Source organism: Hibiscus syriacus, unplaced genomic scaffold, assembly GCF_006381635.1.
Source record: "Hibiscus syriacus cultivar Baekdansim isolate YM2019G1 unplaced genomic scaffold, ASM638163v2 tig00005459_pilon, whole genome shotgun sequence".
NCBI lineage: Eukaryota > Viridiplantae > Streptophyta > Magnoliopsida > Malvales > Malvaceae > Hibiscus > Hibiscus syriacus.
The window spans coordinates 1369775-1393948 of record NW_024062058.1 but is presented as its reverse complement, the minus strand read 5'-3'; the positions used below and the strand labels follow the sequence as shown (position 1 = coordinate 1393948).

The window sequence follows — 24174 nt, the reverse complement described above, 5'->3', positions numbered from 1 at the left end:
AGAATTTTTATTATTCAATGACAGAATAATGATATTTTTGAAAGAAAAAAACTAAAAGCATTTTAGTCCAAAACGTCGGTAATCCAACAATACCTAAGGAAAGGGAGGTAATAACATTCCCGGTAATATACCCAAAAAAATCCACTATTGGTAATGTAAGATTACCGGGAATGACATTCCCGGCCAACCAAACGGGGGAATGTGGATTCCATTCCCATGAGAATCTCACATTCCCCCAATCAAACACACCCTTAGAGTAATCTGTGTACCAAAATGAATGACAAATCCTCATCTTTAAAACATATTCATTACAAACTCTTAAATTTGATTAATTGACTTTTGTTTCTAAAATGATATATAATTTAAATGAAAAAATTATATAAAATTAATTGTTAATATTAATAAATTAAGGTCGTAACTATATTATCAGTGAATACAATTTTTTTTACTAAAATTAGTACATATAGTTATGTTTTTATCGTGTTGGATTTTTTTTTTTAAATATTCAACACAAAATTTTTACAATGTCAATTAAATTAAATATAAATTATTGTTTAGTTATATTAAAAACTCACAAATAAACTTTACAAATACAAACTTTTGTCAAGCAAATCTAACATAAACAATGAAAAATATATCATTCTATACATTACAAGCTCTTATATTTTTGCAGAAAAAGGAACATAATTAAGCGGTGATTAATGTAGATTTTGGATTCCATCATGTTAAGGGAATTGTGGCATCCTGTGACAGTCATTGATTGTTTTAGAAATCTTACAGCAGATATGTTAGTTATGGCCTTAGTACATGAAGAATGTTATTGCTTTTATAATTATGCTGAGTTGAATTGTAATGTTGCCGGCTTTGTGTTGTACTTGTATGTACATGGTGGGATCTGGCAGGTTTATTCTGGTATCAGAGAGTAGATGCCACAGATATGCATGCAATATGCACATGCTTTTAGGTATACAATTTTGTTGCTTTATCTTTTTCCTTAGAAAAGGATTATTGTTGTCTGTGTCATTATAATGAAGATTCGATTCTTAATTTGTAACTCCAAGTCCTTGCAGCTGCTTGTTAATTAAGTGGAGCAGTTTAAGGTGTTTATACTTTTCCACCCCAGTTTGTCTCCTAGATTCAATTTTGAGGGCTTTAAGGGGGAAATTTATTTTTTTTGTCAAGTCCCAGAAGCATAACGGCATCAGCTTCCTGTTATGACAATGAAAAAGAATGACAACGGATATACTCTTCTGGCAGATTTTTAGAAAACTACTTTGGGCCTTTTTGTGGTTACTGAATTTGTACATTTTTGTGTTTCCTCTCATCGGATGTTGTTCTTTTTGTTTATGCAGGAGCCGGGCTTGAAGATTATGACTAGGATGGGAAAATTGAACACAGTTACTATGAAGATATGTATGCTGGTGAGGATGGTCAGCTTTCATGGTTTAATGCTGGTCTTAGGGTTGGTGTTGGAATTGGCCCTGGGATGTGCGTTGGAGTTGGAATCGGAGTTGGACTGCTAATGCGATCATATAAAGCAATTACTCGGAACTTTAGGAGAAGGGTTTTCTAAGATGGATCTCTTTCTGGTGGTATAAAAGGTAAAGGATAAATCTTTCAGGATATTGGTAGCTGTCTGGAAGATATCATTGTTGCGGGACAAAAATTATCTACGGAACGCTCAAGATAGCAATCAGCAACTCAAACCTATAAATGTGAGGACCGATAGGCTGTGGTGGTTGGTGTGATGTATATATGCGGTATTCTGTATGTTTCAATTCAATCGTTGCAAGGCGATTTAAATTTATTATTTATTTTAGTTGTATCCTGGAACAAAGCATTGATCATGAGAGAAAAAGAAGTTGAGTTTCAAGTAAATTCTGTATCGGCTTTTTGGTAAGCTACTCGAGACTCGGTGATTCAATCTTTCTTGAAAGACTGTTCATTGTACTTTATATATTTCCAGCGTATATGGAGAGATTCCGTCCCGCTAATTGCCAGAAATTGGGGACTAACTGGGATTTTGAAAATTCTAAACAAAAAAGCCAGAGTGCCTTTTCAGTTCACCTTACAAATCTCCATCATGAAATCTTAGCCCTTCCAAATGCTCAAATTTGCACCCACTAACCCTAACCGCCCAACAAAAGCTCTTTATACTACCCCACACCTTCTCTCTGTGTCATTCGTTGGAGACAATAGCGTGGGATTCCAGGATGAATACGTCCATCCCAACAACCTCGTCTGGGCTCAGATCCTCTCTCACAATGCCTCGCCGTAACAACCCTACGCCTCTCCCTTTGGTCGTTTCCCTCAACTGCAGTCCTCGAGCAAGAGTCATTGGCCGGCGTAGCACTCGTCGAGCATGTTCCTCTCAGCCGCTCAGCCGATAGGAAGATCGAGGCCGTCGTGGCTGTCCTCCTTCACTCCCTTGCCTACCTTCCTCGAGCTGCCCAGCGTCGCCTCCGTCCTTACCAGCTCATCCTCTGCCTCGGATCATCTGACCGCGCAGTCGACTCTGCCTTAGCCGCTGACCTCGGACTGCGTCTTGTACATGTCGATGTCTCAGGAGCTGAGGAGATCGCTGATACTGTCATGGCGCTGTTTCTTGGCTTGCTCCGTCGCACGCACTTGCTCTCTCGTCACTCGCTTTCCGCTTCTGGATGGCTCGGCTCGGTTCGGTTCAGCCACTTTGTAGGGGAATGAGGCGGTGCCGAGGACTAGTATTGGGAATTGTTGGCAGATCTGCGTCAGCCCGGTCTCTGGCATCCAGAAGCTTGGCCTTCAAAATGAGTGTGCTTTATTTTGACATCGTGGAGGTAAAAAAATGGACAAAATTTAACCCTTTATTTCTTCATAAATTGGATTTTTGACAGCTAGAATCCACTTCATTGTTATAGTCTTCATTTGTTATTTAATCAAGAAAAATTGGTATTAGATGAAAAATCCAAGGAGCAATTTAGTCATTTTTTGTTAAATCCTAGCATTTCGTGCTTGCATATCAGGACTACTGTTCAAAATGCATACTATCTGAAAAGTTTAAGCACAATTTTATTGAGCTGTTACTTGTGGAAGACTTAAAGTGTCTTCTAGCATGTTATTGGGTAAATTAAAAAAATGGGTCTATTGCTGATTGTATTTAAAGGAGAAATGGTCTTCACATTTTTGTTTAGTGGTTGATATGCATATAATATATTGTGTGCATGGTCTATTAATTGCATTTAAAGGGTAAATGATCTCTAAAATTTTATGTTGGAATAAATCTTCCCTGATTTATCTTTTCAGGAAAATGGAAAAGTAAGTAGGTCTTCTATAAGGTTTCCACCAACTGTCCGTAGAATGGATACACTTAATGATTTACTTGCTGCAAGTGACCTTATATCACTTCATTGTGCTTTAACAAATGAAACTGTTCAGATTATCAATGCTGAATGTTTTCAGCATGTAAAATCTGGTACATTTGCTTCATATTCTGGTATATTTTTTTCTCGTTCAATTATGATTCCTCTTTCGTTTGTCTAAATTTGTTTCGCTTTGGGGTTACTTCCATTCAGGGGCTTTTCTTGTGAATACGGGTAGCAGCCAGCTTTTAGATGATTGTGCATTAAAGCAGTTTCTCATCGATGGCACCTTAGCTGGTTGCGCTCTGGATGGAGCTGAAGGGCCACAGTTGATGGAAGCATGCGTATGATAAAATATCTTAGGCTATGAATTCTAGTGTTCTGCGTGATGCTGTTTCTTTAGGAAGGTAGTCGCTAATCAAATAATGACATCATTGCTTCAGGAGAAGGAGATGCCCAATGTATTGATGCTTCCACGAAGTGCAGATTATAGTGAAGAAGCCGGGATGGAGATAAGAGAGAAGGCCATCTCTATGTTGCAAACGTTTTTCTTTGATGGGGTTATTCCGAAGGATGCCATTTCTGATGAGGACGAGGAAGAAAGTGAAATTGTTGATGAAAAAGGATTTAACATACAAGACAAAGAAAGTGCTTTGCAAGGATCTAGTGGTGGACAGTTGATAATGAGATTCAACCAAGTCCTGAAAGAACCGTTAAAAAGGATTCCAATCAATCGAAGCAGTCTCCTAATCTAAACGTGGGCCCTGTTTCGTCTCATAATATTGCCACCAAATCAGATGAGAGACGCAGAAGATCGAGTAAAAAGGCCAAAAAGAGGCAGGCTCGTCAAAAAACCCTACAAAAATCAGATGAACCCTTAATCTTAGAGAAAGAAAGTACTTCACAAAGAGAAGATGACACTGCTATGAGTGGCACTGATCAAGCACTAAGTTCTCCGTCTCGGTCTCCTGAATACTCGAGAAGTAGGAAAACCCCTTTAGTGCAAGTGTCAATTTCTAATCAGCTTCTTAAAACTAGCAAGAAACTAAGTGGACTGTCTGGTGATACACTGAAGGATGGATATATTATAGTTTTGTATGCAAGAGATCGTCCTGCACTCCATGTGTCCAGACAAAGAGTTAAAGGTGGTGGTTGGTTCCTAGACATCATGTCTAACGTAACCAAAAGAGATCCTGCAGCACAGTTCCTTGTTGTCTATAGAAACAAGGTTTCGTTGGCAGGAATTTGTGACATTTGCAGTTCGTTTTCACTTTCTTCCTTCGTTTAAAATTATTATGATGGACATTTCTTGAATTTATCATCTATAGCCTTTGGGTTAACGAAGTTTAAATTTTATGCATGTTTTTCAGGAGATGATTGGTCTACGTTCTTGTGCTACTGGTGGGAAACTGTTGCAGGTAACTTTTCGTTTTCACCAATTGTTAGATTGTTTCTCCTTTGATGGATTCACTAAAATTTTGTACTATCATTTGATTGATTCTTACCACAGTAAACCTCACTAAGAGTTGGTTCCCTAAATTTGTTGTAAAGTAATTGATTAGAGCCATTTATTTTAACTAGGGTTTTTCTTTTTTGAAATCCTCGTTATTCTTCTTTAGTTGGTTAATGTATTCTTTGAATTAGAGTGAAACAATATCTCTCTCCAAGTAGTACCTCTATTTTGTTACTTCTTATGGAGGAGTTATGTTTTAGCTTATCATGAGAATAATGCAATTCCTATGGCATCATCATCCCTGAAATTGGCTTTGTTTTTGGTCCCAAAAGAGAACTCTGGAGTTAATTTTGAATACTTCGGAGTAGCTATATCAAAAGTTACAGCTTTTAGGTCAAATGACTGATTGCAGTTGCAATTTATCAACAACAAAAAAAAACTTGCATCTTTCTTTGAGGTACTAAATAAGATTACGTCTAGAGTGGTTGGTGCAGTGAAATTTTTCTTCTGTGTTCTTTTCTACCTTTTGGTCCAATTTATTCGACGTTTGTGCTTTGTAGTGACGTTGGGTTTTAATTCCGTGTCTTGTCATGGCAGATTAATAGAAGAATGGAGTCTGTATTTGCTAGTCACAGCTTTGATGTTTGGGAGAGTTGGACGGTGCAAGGTTGTTTGGAGGAATGTAGGCTGGTCAATTGCAGAAACCCTTCAGTAAGTTCCCCATCATTTTGTGTAATCAGCTGCATGTTGAGTGGTAAAGAATCCTCCTAGGTGCTTAGTTATAAGATTTGAGATGATTGCAAAGCTTATATACACCTTCTACGTAGATCGCATCCTTTTAATCCCGAGGGCAGGCGTTTTTGTGTATAGATTGATACCAGTTGTTTCCTTTGCTATGTTGTCTTCTCTTGAATGGATTGAAACTGCTTTGAATGGCAGGCAGTTTTGGATCATTGGATGTACGCATTGAGGTTCTGGCAGCTATAGGGGAGGATGATGGTGTCACTCGCTGGCTCGATTAGACTGTGAACGTATTCGGAGGGACTGACCATTTTTTATTTCTTTCTGGATTTGAATGTTGTGAATCGAGTGTGTAAAGCATTGTTTTTAATTTTTTTTGGGGGAGAGGGTTTAGATTGATGTTGTTATGATGTGGACTTGTTGAGCTTAATGATGTAATGAATATACTTTACGCGAGAGGTTTCCATCTTTTCAGTCCAAACCATAAAACCTCACTCTTTCTATTAGTAAAAAGGAAAATCCAGTACAATTCCAAGGCCGAGATGATCTCATGAATCGCGCGGGCCGTGTGTATTTGATGTTGGTTGGCTTTTTATTAAGGGAAAATAATCTCAGTGACCAAAAATCTCAGATAATATACGATTTTGATTAATTTTTTTTTATTTACGAAAATGACCAACAAAATCTAAATGCGATCTCTAATTCGCATTGCGATCTCCACTATCGCAAATTCGCGTTGCGATAGTTGAAAATCGCGTTGCGATAGCCTACATTTGTCGTTGCGATTTTCCAAATTCGTTGCGATAGTCTACAGTTGTTGTTGCGATAGTTTACAAAATTCGTTGCGGTAGTCTACAGTTGTCGTTGCGATTTTCCAAATTTGTTACGAAAATTCGTTGTGATAGTTAAAAAAAAGATTTTGTTTCTTAAGAATTTTCTCTAAAAAGATAGTATCCGCCGCCGTCGTCTCGTCTCGGGTCGTGGTCGTGGTAATACGTGTCTTCGACACGTACGCGCGGATATTATCTTTTTAGAGAAAATTATTAAGAAACAAAATCTTTATTTTACTATCGCAACGAATTTGGAAAATCACAACGACAATTGTAGACTATCGCAACGAATTTGGAAACTATCGCAACAACTTGGATTATCGCAACGTGAAATGAAAAATCGCAACGCGAATTTACGATAGTGGAGATCGCAATGCGAATTAGAGATCGCATTGCGATTTTGTTGGTCAATTTCGTAAATCCAAAAAAATTGATCAAAATCATATATTATCTAAGATTTTTGGTCACTGAAGTTATTTTCTCTTTTATTAATCAAATAGTCTCTGACTCTCTCACGTGACCTTGATCGGAAGAATCATCCCAACCAATACAAAAACTCATCATTTCCATTTTGGACCACCTTTGAGCCCATTTATCCCATGCTTTACATCAACGAAACCATTATTTTACAGCACCCACCCACTTCCTTTTCTCTTCCTGCTCATAATCACGTGCCACACCTTACATACATCAAGCAAACCGAAGCCAATTTGGCAGTGATTACCCCAACTGAAAAAAAAACTCTTCATTTTATTTATATACGTGTTTAAAATTATTAATTACCGAGAATAAAAGGAAGTCCAACATTTTATAAAAAAATAAATTATCAATTCATCCAACAGGTAATATTAAATATATTTTTTGTTTGTCTGATTGGCTGGTAAATCCGCGTCCTAATCTTCCACAGTTTCGTACAATTCTAGGTGTAACCTTTAAGAGAACAATTAAAAATGATTATTAAACAACGTGGTGGATATGATCACGCCTCGAGTCCTGACTTCAAACCGGTTCATGTCTTACGTGTCCACAAATTCATTATTCTGTCAAAGCAGATTTGAATTTTCCCTTTTTTAATTCTATTTTGTAACATCAAATTTAATTAAAGTTTTAAGTGTTAATATAAATATTAAATATATTGTTTTTTGGTATATAATGAATAGTAAAAAGTATTTTATAGATGCGGTTCAACCATATAACGATAAAATGAGAAACCGTCATTTGAAATTTTGTTGCCAATAGCTAGCTTCACTCCATTGGGATTAATTTTATAAGATGCATTGAAAATTAATGGATATTGAGGATTACTAGCATTAAATTTCACTTTTACAGTAATTTCTCAGTAAAAAAAGGGGGGGGGGAAATCCTAACTGCCTGTAAAAAACCCCATTTTTTTCCTATTAAAAAATAATAAAATATCACTCGAATGATCGAATCCACCACTTGCCTCCCCTTTGAATCTGATGGTTCATATTACTCCACGTGTACGGCCAGTCTCTCCCCTGCTTTACGTAAAATCCAGAAATTTGATTTTCTCTCCTTTTATAAAGCCAGGGTTTGTCAGTTCCTCACCGCCTTTTATCTGATTTTCCGAAAAACGAACGAACGATCGAACGAACTGAAAAAACAAAAAGAAAAAACCCGAAACCCACCGAAGCTAAGCACTGAAATTGAAATCAAAGAGAAGCTAAAGGTTGCAAAATTTTCAAGCTTATGGTGTCCGTCAACCCCAACCCGGCTCAAGGTTTTTACTATTTCGATCCCAACAATATGGGACTCCCCGGTGCTCATTCTGTGCCGCCTCAGGCTCCACCTACTCCCTCCACCTCCACTGCCAGTAACACAACCGCATATTCCGACGATCCCAGTAAGAAAATCCGGAAGCTTTACACTATTACCAAGTCTAGAGAGAGCTGGCCTGAGCAGGAGCACGAGAAGTTTCTCGAAGCTCTTCAATTGTCAGTAAATTTTCTTAGTTATTTTTCGTTTGAATTCATCTACGTGAGACGCACTAGTATCGTTTTTTTTTGTTTATTTGTTTGTTTTTATTAGTCTTATTTGGTTGTTGGGAATTGGTTTTTTTAATTGGGTGTTGTTAATTCATGGTGAATATATAGTTATAATTCTTGCTTGTAATGTTTAATGCTTTGACGGTTTTTAGTTCAGCTAGCGTGGTTTAGGGTCTTTAACTGCAATGAAAGTGGATGTACCAAAACTATCTCAGACCGCTTTTTGAATCTCCGGTCTGCACCACTTTTATTTATTTTCTTGTAATTTATTTAATGATTTGTTTAGTCCTCTACAAAAACTGACCTTTTGATGATGGTTGGCTGGAATAAGATATTGATTCTAAGTCTGCACTCAATGTATGTGGGCTTAAGTTAATTGAATGCATACATCTTAAGTTAGTTTTAGCCCCCAAGGTACTTAAACATTGAGCAAGTCTGTTGCTTTACATTTTAGAGGCTGATTTTCTGGCTCATGGTGCTGATTTTTTTTTAATTTTTGCGTTACTCGTTTTAGATTTGATCGTGATTGGAAGAAGATTGAAGCATTTGTTGGGTCAAAGACAGTGATCCAGGTAATTTGGAAGATGTCATGATTTCTTTCCACAAGCTCTAGTCTATATGTTGTTTTCAACATGTTTTACTATTGTTTCAATGGATGCTCTTGGCAGATTCGTAGTCATGCACAGAAGTATTTTCTAAAGGTTCAGAAAAATGGGACTAGTGAACGTGTACCTCCCCCTCGTCCAAAAAGGAAAGCAGCTCATCCGTACCCACTAAAAGCTCCCAAAAATGGTCAGTATGGCCAGCATTCCGATATCATCTATATCTTCTTTGTAATTCTTGATCAATTGACATTGTTATTTGGTATATGTATAGCTTCTGTTGCACCCCGAGTTTCTGGACCATTTCAATCTTCATCTGCTTTGCATGAACCTATTTATACATACAAACGAGATTCATCATCAGTGCATGGAAATCCGATTGCCCCTGCATCTATTTCTTCCTGGAGTTTCAACTCTGTGCACCTGTCGCTGCATCTCAAGTGGCTAAAGGTTTTTTAATTGTTTCACTACTTTTTTTACCTCCTTTATACTTCCTCTCAAATCTTAAAAGTATAACGTGTGGTCATGTATGTTTGTAGATGATGCAGTGTTAGCTGGACCGACTGTGGTGCATAATTCTTGTTACAGTAGCAGTAGTGAAAACACTCCCAGAACATGGTCATTTGGTGAAACAGTTGACCGAGGAGATCATTGGAAGCCATCTAGAGGTTAGCATTTTATTTCTACCTTGGGCTTCATACTGGCATGATGTACCATGTTCCCATGTCTCTAAGTTACAACGCCAAGAAACATGTTTTCTCGCGCATGCAATTTCTAGAAAGTTTGGCTTTTATATGAAAGCTTCATGCCACATCTTAAATATCTACTATAATGTACCTCAACTAGGGGTTTTAACCCTGCTGCTTATTACTGAATTAAGTGCTTGTTATCAAGAGATAAGCCTGATTGGTTTGACATATTTACTTGATAAAATTCATATTGTTTACATTTCTCATCTATTTTAGGTTTATTTATTGTTACAAAAGTATTCACGTTTCTCCATTTGCAAGGAAATGATCATGTTACTTACATTAAGAAAGCAACTTGTTTTGTTGATGGTATTCTGTGCTCTCGTTCTGCTCTTTTCAGTTTTTCCCATATCTATTACAGGTTGATATGATACTTGGTGGGCTTTTAATTGCACAGTCTAACAGAGAAAAATGCTTGAACAGGAACTAACACTTGCCATTATTGTTAGTCTAGCACTTGGATTATTAAGATAACTAGATAATTAGAAGTTGTCCTGAGCCGATTTTTGTTATCACATCCTGAGGTTTTCTTGTCCCAGTAGTGATATGTTTGCTTTCTATTTGATGCAGTTCTGCCAGATTTTGCTCAGGTCTACAGCTTCATTGGCAGTGTCTTTGACCCCGGTTCAAGCGGGCATTTGCAGAAATTGAAGCAGATGGACCCAATAAATTTGGAAACTGTATGTCACCCTAGATGACGTCAATAATCTTCTCCTCCTCCTACCCCCTCAAAAAAAAGGGGGGGTGGTTGCTTAAATGATTATGGTTAACTTATGGTGCTGTTCTTACCTCTTTGCAGGTTCTGTTGTTAATGAGAAACCTCGCTGTTAATTTGACAAGCCCCGAGTTTGAGGATCATGTAAATTCTCTTTCCTTATCTTCAGCATGTCTTACAGTCACTGTTGGCTCTTACAATATATTTTACATTGTGATTCAGTTAATTCATGAAACAGTTTTTGATGGAAAAGTCTGTACATCTATCGGTGAAATAAGTTTGAGTCTGAACTGATTACTCGTTCTCCTATCCGTGTTTCAGTTTTGTATAACACCTTGTGATACTGCTTTAGAGTTATTTGTTACCCCACTTCTTGGCTTCTCTTTTGTTCTGAATTCAAGTTTTGAGCCAAGAATTTAGCTATTATTGCCACTTCTGGCTAGTGCCGGAAGATCAAATGCAATTTCCGTCATCTCAATGTTTTGATTCGTTTCCTTACTGATCAATGCAGAGAAGGTTGCTTTCGACATATGATACCGAGTCCGAGGGTGTTAAACTTTTGTACAATGACATTCACTCTCTAAAATCAGCAAGTGCTGTTCCGACAGCATAGTAAGGTAAACTTTGGTGTCTCTGAAACGGTGCATGCCCTTTTCATTTTATCATCGGCTCATTTCTCATTCCATGACATGATTGAATGCCACAGGTTGCGGGAGAAAGATCCGGCATGTTAACTTGCTAACAGGGTTTAGACGTGCGTGTATGTATGTATGTATGTATGTGTGAGATTGCAGGTGTGATCTTCCCAGGACTTGGTAGATTATAGCATAGGTTGTAAATTAGGTAATGTGTTTCTTTAATCGTGTGTATATAATAAAGCATCTGTTAGAGGCTACCATGTATAGAGAGTATTGAGTGCTTGTTTCCTGACTTTTCGCTGTATAATATTTTTTGTTTCAGAATTCCTCTCTGGGGTTTTGATACCGAAATAATAAAGTTGAAAAGTATGGGGGTTTGAATTACGGTCTCCGTTGTTTCTAGGTACCAAAAACTCTGTATTGTTAGTCGGTGGTTCAGGTTCGAGCAAATTGGATGGCATAGCTGAATCCAGACGTGTAATACTTACTGGATTATAAAGCTGAATCGAAACAAGGGGCTACTATTGATTGAAGATCATTACGTGGATGATGGGCAATTACTAGTTTTTGCGTAGGAATGGAATCTACTTCACTCATTATTCTTTTTGGGAAAAAAAGTTTAATTATTTTTTGAATTAAATTAAAATTAAGACCTTAATAAAAAAATTAAGATTGAATTAATAAAATGTGTAAGCAATAGAAATTAAATATATAGTTATAATAATTTTATTAATTATTGTGTCAATTTTTCATTAAATGTTAACTATATATGATTGGAGAAAGGTTCCTGAGGTCCTTCATTTAAAAAAAATATTAATGTGTTTTAATTTTTTTTTAATTTAGTGTGACCCTCCTGTCTAGAAAAAATATATAATATGGTTTTTTTATTAACGTTTTTGTACTGACATGACACATCAAGCATGTTAAATTTTTTCTCTCAATCTAATCCTTCAACTTAAGAAAATAATTCAATTTTGTTCTTCTGTTTTTTATTTTATTTTGGTCACTATACTTTTATAAGTTTTCAATTTGATCACTCAATTTTTAAATTGTTTCTATTTTAATCATTATGTTTTATTTTATTAATATTTATGTATGATGTGACATTTTTTTCAACTAAAGATTTTTTTCTTTTATTACCAGATTTAATGAATCCATATTGAACTTGTAAAAAAATTGAAAAATTGGGATGAACTATTTGACCAAGTAATGAAAGAAAAAAATAAAAGAAATCTTTGGTTGAAAAGGAAGAAAAATGAAATGAGAAGATAAAGGATGAGAGTGGATATTTGGAAATATTTAAATTGAAAACTTTTAAAATTTAGTGACTAAAATAGAAGAGAGAAGAAAATTGAGTTATTTTCTTGAGTTGGAGGGTCAGATTGAGAGAGAGAAAAATCTCGTAAGCACAAAGTAACAATCTCGGCGATCAACGACAGAAAATATTAAAAAAAATATTATATTAAGTATTTTTTTAATTGGAGGGTCATATTGAGTGAAAAAAGAGAGAGTAAAAAGTCGTATTATTATTATTATTATTATTATTATGAAGAACGGAGGGCCTCAAGTTTTTGCCTATATAATTTAATGTTTTGCTTTTACTGTACTGCTCGTTTGCGAGTGAAAGCCTTTGGGAAGACATTGATGTCTTAATTTGTTGAAATTGAGGTTTAATTGAAAAAAGTTAAAGAGATGGATGCGGATTCGTTGATGGTGTTAGAGAGTAGAGATCGATTATGATCAGAATCATGATAGAGTTATGTAAAGAATTAAATTGTAAATGTCAAGAGTTATTTTTTTTTTAAATAGATTAAACTTTAGTGAACATTCATGTAGTTTACCCTAAAATTTATAATTATTGTCTAATTTATTACTTTTACTAATATAAATATTATAATTTATATTTATTTATATGTTATTGTGAATCAATATATAAAATAATTTCAAATTTAAACGTATAACTATAATATTATGCAATAGAAAAGTTCGATATATAAATATGAAAATTATTTTACTTCTGTAATTTTCACAATCATAATCATTCAATAATGCATTTATATATTACAATCACATCAAGGATGGCGACCATCCACTAAAAATTTAAAATTACTATTTATTTTAAAATTTTTAAATATATTTTATATTAAAAATTTGTTTTCGTCCATTGAAATTTTGTAAATTCAATTTCGCACTCTCTAACATAAAATCATGCGTCCGTCCTGATCCATCCATAAATTATTAAATATAAAAAAAAAATCTTTTAACAAATTTTATTTTTAAAGAAATACATCTGAAAGTTAATAATTATATGGCTTAATTGCCATTTAAACGACTATTTAAATAAAGTGATGGACTTTACTTTTATATATTTAGATAAACTGAAATAAAAAAACTGCACACTTTAAATAGAGAACTTTGATTAATATTCAACTACATTATTTATATATAAAAAGATACATCTAGATTTATCGAGTCTGCAAAGAAAACTAGACAAGGAATCACAGCAAAAGAAATGCCAGGGGATTGTATTACATTAACAAAAACAAAATGATTCTCTAGTCATGTTCCAAGGATCATGCTTAGAGAAAATGCAATGTAATTCTGTTTATCTTTGTAATCTCAAAGGGATTAATGAGTTCTGAAGGCATAATCCTCAGCACATTGGGTCGGGGTTGAATTTTAGAGACTCCCTATAGATGAGCTCCTTGATATTTTCTTCAGTAAAAGAAGGTTGCTCAAAATCAAAACTGAAAGGTGTAGGGCAAACTGGCTCCTCATTTATGCCATGCAGTGGTGCCAAGTAAGGGTGGCATAGAGCCTCATCCACTGCAACAAACGATATGCTTGAAAAATTTTCAATGATCAAACAAAAGTTTAGCACAAAATAGAAAGCTGTGGCTTGAACAGGAGTTTTACCTGTAATGCGCCTATGGGGATCGAAGATGAGCATCTTTTCTAGCAAATCAATGGCACCAGGTGATATGTTTGGGAATCTAGCAGAGAAATTTTGCCTCGGGTATTGTGGAAGCTGCCTAACGTATCTTCGGGCATTGTCGCTTTGAAGGAACCTAAGGCTGGAATCATCCGGAGAACCTATAAGCTATTCCAAGGAAAAAGAAATTATTTACGACTTACCCTACTTGAACTTCCATCAAGATACACAAGGGAAAGCTGAGAGATGGGAACAATAGCGACAGCATTTCTTACGACACAATTATTCATGAAATGGGAGCACCATTAAAAGAACAAGCATGTTATGATCACAATTAAATGCAGAGTAAATATCAAATTTAAAGAATTAGAAACAGCAAGTAGAGGTAAAAGACGAAAGATGACATTAAAAGCAAGTCCCAAGCCAATGGATGATCTCGTCTTTAGAATTAAAGGTTATGCACTACTGAGAAAGCAAAATGCATCATGAAGTGTCACAATCAAAGGGCCAAACTTGTAACAAATGACATGGTAGGATGCAATTAAATTATCTCCGGAGTATGAGGAATAGTAAGGCGTTAAAGGTACATCTAAAGAGTTTCCAGGTAGTTTCATGGAGAAAAATCTAGACACCATGCCTCTGTGATAAGCTTCAGCTGATGGACATAATCTTTGCCGGGGAAGAGGGGTTGTCTACTCATGATTTCACCAAGTATGCAACCCACAGACCAAATATCAATTGCAGCTGTGTATTCAGAACAATTAAGAAGCAATTCCGGTGCCCGGTACCAACGAGTAACTACGTATTCTGTCATGAAATCGGTTTCAGATGTAGTCCTTGCAAGCCCAAAATCTCCGATTTAAGGTCACAATTTGCGTTCAGAAATAAATTGCCAGGCTTTAAATCCCGATGCAAAACATTTGCTGAATGTACATATTTGAGGCCTCGTAGAACCTGATATAGAAAGTACTGCAAGAATAGCACAGCATAATCAACAATATTTCCAGCTTCTATGCTACTCAATGGGAATCATACTATGTTCCTAACTAAATAAGACAATAAACAGCACGAATATCCCAACATATTTGTTACAAACGGAAGTAATTGATACCAACCCGACAATGATCATCTGCCAATGATTGATTGGATCGTATGATTTGATGAAGATCAGTGTCCATCAATTCATAAACTATGTAAACATCATTAAAGTTCTCCCTCTGTGGAGGCCGTATGATGTCCTTGAGGGCAATAACCTGAAGACAAATAAACCCAGTTAAACTATAATTCCACAATCAGCATTGACTACTTTAACAGAACCTCAAATCATTATTGAAATGCAGATTTATGAAGCAGAGGAACGTTATACCCAACCTAACAGTAAGAAACTAACTAAAAAAATTATACATCTAATAGGAGAATTTAGTTAGAGATTTGCACTAGCCATTTCTAGTTTTACTTCTACCATTTCATCGAATGATATAAAGACTGATAACAACAGCTCTTTCCAGATTACGGAAAAGTGTGGTTAGATCGTGAGTTCTAACAATTAAATGAATAGGAAAGGTTTAAGCACAATATCAGAAGACTGGCCCTCGCTTAATGGTTAAAAGTTACTAGGGTGTAAAGATAATCCTCCTCAGAAACTCAAATAGACAGAAAAGTTAACCCAAACTCCTATAATTAAACAAATCAGGGTAAAATTTGATGTTAATGTCTCCATTTCAAGTATGGTCGAAGCCTTACATGACGAAGAAAAAATAAGTGTTTCATTCCCACTGATTGTTTACAAGGAAACAGCCGGAACCAGACCATTGCAGTCAGCAGAGCCTAACAATTAGGGGGGTCTATTGTTTAAACAGAACTTACATTCTCATGATCCAGGTGACGAAGAAGCTTGATCTCTCGCAATGTCCTTTTGGCATCAATCCGGTTGTCAAATGCATTACCGATTTTCTTTATAGCGACCTCCTCTCGTGTCTCTGAGTTAACAGCAGCACTAACAAAAATGGGAGGGGGTGCAAATCACATCTCATTTTCACATTGTTAATAAAAATAGATCAGCAAGCCTAATAAACAGAGTGGTTACTTTCTTGCAACCCCATTCACTTCAACGGGGTTATAAATTTTGGAGCTTAATTTCATTAAAAAAGCAATCACACAGCAAAATACAGCTAAAAGATGCTAATGAGAACCACAGTCCCAATGATATATGGTCAATCATTAATTCACCGCGGAAAGTAAGATTATACTGCACTTAAATTAAAAGGAAAAATACCAATCCAAACACACAGGCCTTAATATTACAAAGTTCCCATTGAAACATGTAAATAACTTGATAAAATCAATAGATACAATATATTTTCTCAATTCTTGAACTGTAATGTAGAAGAGAAGAAGATCGATAAATAAACAACAAGGCAATTAACATAAGAACTTCGAAGGAAACAAAGCTAACAGAAGAACAAAATCTTTACCAGACAATACCGTAAGCACCACGTCCGATGGGGCGAATAGGAGGAACGTATTTTGAGGGAACTTGGAAGAGGTTACCATAAACGTTGTACTGCACATAGAGTCCACCGTGAATTGATATACCTTTGATGCTGCGATCCCCGGACCCTGAGCTCGGCTCCATCAACATGCGTTCTGTATTCGAATCCTGGATACAACCCGGACCCGGCTACCAACCCGAAATATAGAAAGATCTTCTGCAGTAGTGTTGATAACAGCTGAAATTCAAAGAGAGATAAAAATGAGGGGTATAATTTGGGAGAGCACGTAAGTAGGTGTAAAAGTATTTTATTTTCGCTTCATTTTGGAATTTTCAAAGACGAGTGTGAACCTTTTGAACAAGAAAATTTGTTAGCTCCCTTGAAGATTCCCACCTTTGATTCCACACTCTATTTATTTATTGGATAAACTATAAGTTTAGTACCATAAATATTATTTTTATTTCATTTTGATAATAAAATTATTTTTTAAATTATGTACAACATTTAGTTTTGATTTATTTCGGTAATGTACTATTAACTTTTAACAATGAGCAACCAAAATAAAACCAAAACGTAATATTATATATTATTTTAAAAAAAATATTAAATGATCAAAACATAATAAAAGTAATAGTTAGAGTATTAAATGTGTAATTTAACCTTATTTATTTTATTATTTTTTCCTGTGTTGCAGACTCGTTTCTAAGAAAGTGCCTCTCCTATTGTATTTTTTTTGGTAACAATTAAAATTCATTTCATAGAAGGATCCGATTATAGATTGGGTCAGTGCTGAGCTGGCACAAAATTATGGTTAATCACTGGAGATTAAAAAAAAGGTAAATTATGTCGGTAATTCCTTTAATTTTTTAAGGGTAAATTACATCGTTCCTTACTCTATTATACACTCTCTTCTATTTTTCTTATTCAACTTTCAATTTCTCTATTTTGCTCAAAGAACTTTATAGATTGAATACTTTTGCTTACTTTACCGTTAACTTTTTTAACGTCGTTATGACGTGGCACAGGAATCAAAACGATGTCGTTTTGAAAAACTCAAATATACTTTAAAACAATGTTATTTTGGTGAGTAAAATAGAGATAAAGTTTAATGACTCATTGTGTAATTTACCTTTTTTTCTCTTCTCTATTTTCTCTCTGTCGTCCACCACGTCATTTTCATTTCGTCCATCGTCAACCGCCATAGATGGTGGTCGTTTAATCCCAAAATGAGATGGGTCAGTTCATCTCGACCTCTGAGTCTGGATTTGGTGGTTGTTATGTCTCAAAACTCATGAATTTGCACAGAAATATTCTGGTTTCCTCGCTTCCAATCTCAAATTTGTGGACTTCGGAGCAACTTCCGATAAAATGGAGGTCGGATTCGAACCCACAATATCGAAATGAAGAGACCCATCCCATTTTGAGACCAAACGACCATCATCAACGGAGGTCAACGGTGACCGCCAGGGGCATCCAACCACCTTATGATTTTATTTTATAATTATTTTATATTAAATAATAATAAAAAATGTCACATCATCAGTCGTTAGAGAGTAAACGAGATAGTGAGCAAAATGATTCAATTTATAAAATTTATTGAGAAAAATAGAAATATTAAAAGTTGAGTAAAATTAGATAGTATAATACAATGAAGAAAATTGGAGAGAGTATAGTACAGTGAAAAACAGTGTAATTTACCTCATTTTTAATCCATCTTATTTTAATCATTAATTTAAATTCAAGAAAAAATAAATTATTTAAATTCAATAAAATAGTAAACTGCGGCAGTAACACAGACCATTCAATTTTTTAGACTCAGATATTATAAATTTGGGCCATATTTGAATTTAATTGTTAAAATTATTATTTATCGTAGAGCTAAAATAAATAATTTAAATATTTATTATTTGAATTTATATCATAAATTTAAATTTAAATATTAAAATCCAATTTTGGATTATAAATTGTGAAAATATGTTTCGATTATTTGACATGATTAAAAATTTTAACGTTCTTATAATGGATCTATGTAAAATTCGATCTAAATCAATCGATCAATATATCTGATACCAGTTATTAATTAAAAAAAAACTAAATTTATTTCTATTTGACAAATTCTAACTTCTTCACGTTGCCAAGAATAGGGCTGTAAATGAGCTGAGATAGATCACGAGCTACTCAAGATCGACTTGGTCAAGGCTCGATAAATACTCGACTCGAACTCGACTCGAATTCTTAACGAACTGAACTTGACTCGAAAAGCTCATGAGCAGCTCAAAAATATAATATATTAAGATTTTATTTTTTTTAAAATAAATTATTAATAATATTAACATTTATATATTGATTTTAAAAAAAAAATACAGTAAGACTTTTATGTATTTATGGTTCAGGTTCGAGTTTGAGGATTCAATCTAGTTAAGTTTAATTTTTTTTCATTTCGAGCCTTTTCGAACTGCTCACGAGCTTCAGTTTAAGATTTCGAGTCGAGCTTAAAAAATTTAAGCTCGCGAATTTTCGAGTCGGTATTTCAAAGTTTTCGAGTCGAGTCACATCATCGCGAATTTAAGCTCGTGCTCGACTCGGCTCGTTTACACCCCTAGCCAAGAAAGCAATCAATCCTACGGTATAAATGCAAAAGAAAAGGCCCCATTACTGGTGAAAGATGGTGTGCTTTCTCAAAATTTACTCGACATAAGCACAATAATGCAATAGTTCAGAAAGGGTACCACTAACGACTCATCTTCATCATTGTCTATCTTCCTACTAAGTTTGATGGGATCAATTGCTTGTCTTGCTCAGCTTTATGCATAGAGATGCATAGTTTCGGATATCGGATCAAAACAAACGCTTATTCTGGGGGTTCGACTCAGCAAATCATCTCGATAGCAGCAGGTAGAATAGACAACTTCCTAGGAAGAAATCCTAAATGTTCCCCATCAGATTGAATGAAAATACTGCCGCTGCCGCTAATGTCATCTACTTCGATCGTATAAACACTGCAACAAAAGAAAACAGCCTCGGTTTGTAAGTTATCTATATCAATACAATCTCTTTTACAGTTTTAGGCTAAAAAAACCCATTGACATCAAGGTTCATTAAAACTCAACAGATGACTTACGATTACTGCCTTAAATATAATAATTCAAGGAACTAGAGCATAATGTATTGATGCCCTGCAAAAGTTTGAGGACAACAATGTTTTTGGACCATCAATTCCTTGAGTTTCTTCGCTCCTATCATTATTATAGTGAGCACCAAACCTCGATATAGTATTCAAGATTTTCAAGGCTCTAAAATATTTGAGGGGAAAACATCCAAGGAAAATGGTGCATTGAAAAGTTTAGAAGCAAAACAAATCCACCATTAAAAAAGAAATGTTAGGAACCATCTCATACTTTGAGTTAAGGTTATGAACAATTACATTTAAAAAAAATAAGACACCTACATCAGGAAAGAAGACGACAAAAGGGAGAGGGCACGCAGAAATGATACCAAAATAATGCTGCAAGACCAAAAGATGATGCTTACTTTCTTGAGGTCACATTTTTCACGGACAAATGTGTCCCATTATATAGCTTGTGCAGTTTTAGAAGGAAGTCGTACCACTTGAAGTCCTGAAGAATGACAACCTGCAAAGTGTAGGCAAATTTTAAACAGACTAGCATTGCACCTCAGAATTAACAAATGCGGTAATCACACAGATGAACAGAAGAACTATTTCACCTCAAAACTTCCACTGCGAGGATCAGCATTTGGTGTAATTTTCATGCCACCACCAAAGTACTTTGCATTTCCAACGCATAGGGCTGTCACTTGAGAGCACGTTTGCCACTCACCCTCATTTACCTGTATAAAGTACTATTATGGTCAAAACTCTAAACGCTTTCATGTGAAATTAAGCACGATAAGGGCTACAGCATAACCAAATGTACCAGCTCATAGAAGCACCTTTGGAAATGGAATACATTTCAGATCCCAAGTGTATACCTTGATTCTAAGATCTTGGTTACGGTGGCCCATAAAGGCTTGCAAAGCACCAATAACATAGCACATGTTTCCAAATTTCTTGTATCTTGAAGCATAATAACCTGCCTTTGCACTCCTGTAAAATTCCACAAAAGACTGCAGTGAGGCTGGTGAAATGAGCTTATGTTTTATCAAGGCTTGATTCTAAAAAATGACCAAGTGAACTTTACAGATGGATATCAGCAACATTTATGAAATAATGAGATCCTTCCGCTTCTCTGCTAATGACACCGACGTCAATTCGTGATCTCACCCCTAAGATACAGCAGCATCAGGAAATCCTAGGAAAGTAAAACCAACAACAGCTTGTATTTACTAGAAATTAACAAGGGAGACAGAGATCCAGAAAGGACATTAAAATACCTTTAGCAATTCGTTCTATGGCTTCACGGGGATCATTTTTCCTGAGAAAAAACAGAACAACAAACACTTGACAATCAATAATATCATAAAATCTCGTAACAAATGAATCCACAATGGATAAGCACAAACTAACCAGCCCAATGTTCGGGCAAAATCTGACCCTGTGCCCAAGGGAATAAGCTGCAAGAAAGGGCAACATTGTTATATGTTCCTCAGAAAAAAAATAAATCAAAAAGATTACTGGCAGACAAGCAAAGAAAAATGAGCAAGAACATATAAATTCACGACTGTCAATCATCAGAGCCTGGCAAGTTACAAACAGAAAGGGACAATAAGAAAAAGGTTAATGGGAATTCTTACTCCAAGAGCTGTTGAATAAACAGCCTCATTCTGATTAGCAACAGGTTTCCCATCCGAAAAGAATCCATTAACAACCTGCTTATCAAATCCAAAACAGATTAACCAATCTATCATCTACTGTTCTAAACTAAGTATGCAAATACAAGGGAGAAATATAGAAGATGCTACAAGATTATAGCGATCTTCGAACCATATCTGATTATACACTAAAATGAAATAGAAAAAGAAAAATATGCACCTCATGAAGCGTTCCATCACCTCCAACTGCAATGACAGCATGAGCACCCTCCCTTATAGCCTGCAAACCATTACCCGTTTATAACTTTCAAATATCTATAGTGACTCTTAACTCCAACTCAATCTCATTGTCTCAACTGGGGGGGGGGGAAAGAATCGTATAGGAGGCCGTTATTCCTACCTCTCTAGTAATGTCAATCGCATGAGAAGGACCAGAAGTCAAAGATTCACATATCTGCCACACATGTAAAAGAGTTTCAGCAAATTTCACCCCCCCCAAAAAAACACGGTTTGAACTCTCATTTGAGTGGTACAAGACTGACAAAAAGGGGGCGAAGGATTTAATTAAGCGATAATTAATCTAAAAAATGAAAAAACAAACTCACGTTACAATCACTACCGAGGCGAGATTGAAGATAAGGAAGCAGTTTCTTCCACTCTTTACCTGTTCTACCATTAGCACCTGCTCCAAACCCCTCGCTCAATCAAGCATAAGAAATCCGGGAAACAAGACATTTTCTCATAAAACAAACAAAAAGTGGGAAAAGGAAGAAAAACCTCGAGGATTGACGACGAAGACTAGATCACGGAGGCGGATGGGAGGAGAGGAGGAGACGCCGCGAAAGACGGAGTTGTCAGAGGAGAGATCAAAAGCCATGGGATTCTGGGCTCTCAATAATGAAGGCTTAGCAATCGGGTGATTATAATAGCAAATCATAGAGGTTGCAGCTGCAGATGAGTGTTTTTAACTGGCCACTCGCGCTTTAAGAACGGAAAAGGAATCTTTTTCAACGCTTGGTGTTACTGTTTCCCCGTTTGGTTCATGGTTAAAAAGATTCAAATTATAAGCCGCAACAGCGACTTCTTAAATCGAATTAAAGACCTTCATGTGAAGACAAATCGAAATGAGTAAAGATGACCCGGTAGTGGCATGAAACAGGGCCCGCGTTCCTCGGTTTCGTCGCTGTAATCTTGCATCGCTCATCACAACTCGAGAGTTGAGACAGGAAACAGAGACCCACTGAATTCAAATCTTTTCCCAAGTATCCGGTTTGATGAAATTGGAGGAGGATAATTTGGCAATTTTATGAAATCATTGTTTACCTAAATAGCAATTAAAAAAATTATTTGGGTGGGTGGGGTGGGGTGGGGTGGGATGGAATGGAATGGATCTCTAAAAATTTAAAAATTATCATATTTATATTTTTTTATATTTATAAATTTAAATTTTTGGAGATGTACACGTGCAGTTAGAGCTGTTTCTATTTTGTTGAGTTAGTTACAGCTGATGTGGTTGGGTTAGTTACAGCTGATGTGGTTGGGTTAGTTACAGATAGCCTCAGCTATAAATGTCCCTCTTGAGTATATTGTAATTCAGCACTTAGAAAATAAACAATGTTTCAGAAAACAAACAATGTTCATACTAAGGTAGAAGAGTGTCGATGATCAAAATAAAATGCACTAGAAAAATATTTAGACATTTCAACCTTAAGGTGCGTTTGGTTTTCGGAATGTAATATTACCAGTAGGAATAAAAGATTACCAGAGAATAAGATTATTAGGAATGTTGTATTTTGTGTTTGGTTGAGTTAGCAGGAATGTAAGATTACCGTGTTTGGTTAAAGGAATAAAAGATTATTGAAATATATATTTGACCAAATTGTCCTTATTATATATTTATTTTTTAACAAGTTGAAAAATATTTATATATTTTCTTTAAAAAATTAAATTCATAAAATTTATATATATATATATATATATATATTTACAAAATTAAAAATATAAAAAGGTTTAATGAAAGAGTAAATTTTTATTTTAACCCCTGAACTTCATATAAAATTTTAATTATAGACATTTTTTTTGTAAATCTAAAATAGTTTAAGGATAAATTTGTAATTTAACCTTCGTAGAATTTTTATTATTCAATGACAGAATAATGATATTTTTGAAAGAAAATTTTTTAAGGGCATTTTAGTCCAAAACGCCGGTAATTCAACAATACCTGAGGAAAGAAAGGTAATGACATTCCCCGTAATATACCCCAAAAAATCTACTATTAGTAATATAAGATTACCGGGAATGACATTCCCGGCCAACCAAACGGGGGAATGTGGATTCCATTCCCATGTAAATCTCATATTCCTCCAATCAAACGCAATGTATTAGGTAAATTATTAAATCTCACTGTAAATGTGGTGAATGTAGGTCTATTACAATGCCATTTCTCTACAAGGATTTCAAATTATTATTCTCTTTATTACAAAATTTATCATCAATGAAATTTAAAAAAAAAGGATTTTGACGGTGATAATAATTTAACTTAAATCTTTAAAACTGAAAAATAGAGTGACTTAGTTCTTAAAAGTAAAAGTAAGAAGGATATATATATATATATATATATATTTGTAACAAGAAAGACCGCTAAGGGATTAGTGGGTTGATCTGCTAATCAAGGAAATTAATTTCGATTATTATATTTTTATTTTATATCAAATTTGTGTTCATAATCAGATTATATCCTAAAATTTCTAAAATTTAATATCTAAATGAAAAGCGATTGCATACGAAATACGTTAATTTCGTGTGTATAGTGACTGATAAACGATGATGAACAAAGATTTGAGATATCGCACGAGACATGGGAAAAATGTTATCCATGGAATGTTCGGCCCAGACCACACATTGACCT

At 35.1% G+C, this 24174-nt stretch overlaps 1 protein-coding gene and 3 pseudogenes across 1 annotated transcript; 2 read left to right on the top strand and 2 right to left on the bottom strand.

Annotated features, from left to right (window-relative positions):
• Positions 1-1919: 1919 nt before the first annotated feature.
• LOC120199603 lies at positions 1920-5957 on the top strand (annotated as a pseudogene).
• Positions 5958-7947: 1990 nt separating this feature from the next.
• Positions 7948-11453, top strand: LOC120199601 (annotated as a pseudogene).
• A 2257-nt stretch (positions 11454-13710) lies between these two features.
• Positions 13711-16766, bottom strand: LOC120199599 (annotated as a pseudogene).
• A 2386-nt stretch (positions 16767-19152) lies between these two features.
• On the bottom strand, positions 19153-22278 carry LOC120199600 (sphingoid long-chain bases kinase 2, mitochondrial-like). Its single transcript, XM_039200642.1, has 12 exons — positions 22044-22278; positions 21872-21948; positions 21667-21720; positions 21487-21546; positions 21249-21323; positions 21022-21068; positions 20889-20929; positions 20696-20780; positions 20487-20601; positions 20223-20345; positions 20028-20128; positions 19153-19495 (listed from the first exon to the last, which is right to left on the bottom strand). The coding sequence occupies exons 1-12, from the start codon at positions 22201-22203 to the stop codon at positions 19366-19368; spliced, it is 1068 nt and encodes a 355-aa protein (XP_039056573.1). The 5' UTR covers positions 22204-22278; the 3' UTR covers positions 19153-19365.
• Between the last annotated feature and the right edge of the window lie 1896 nt (positions 22279-24174).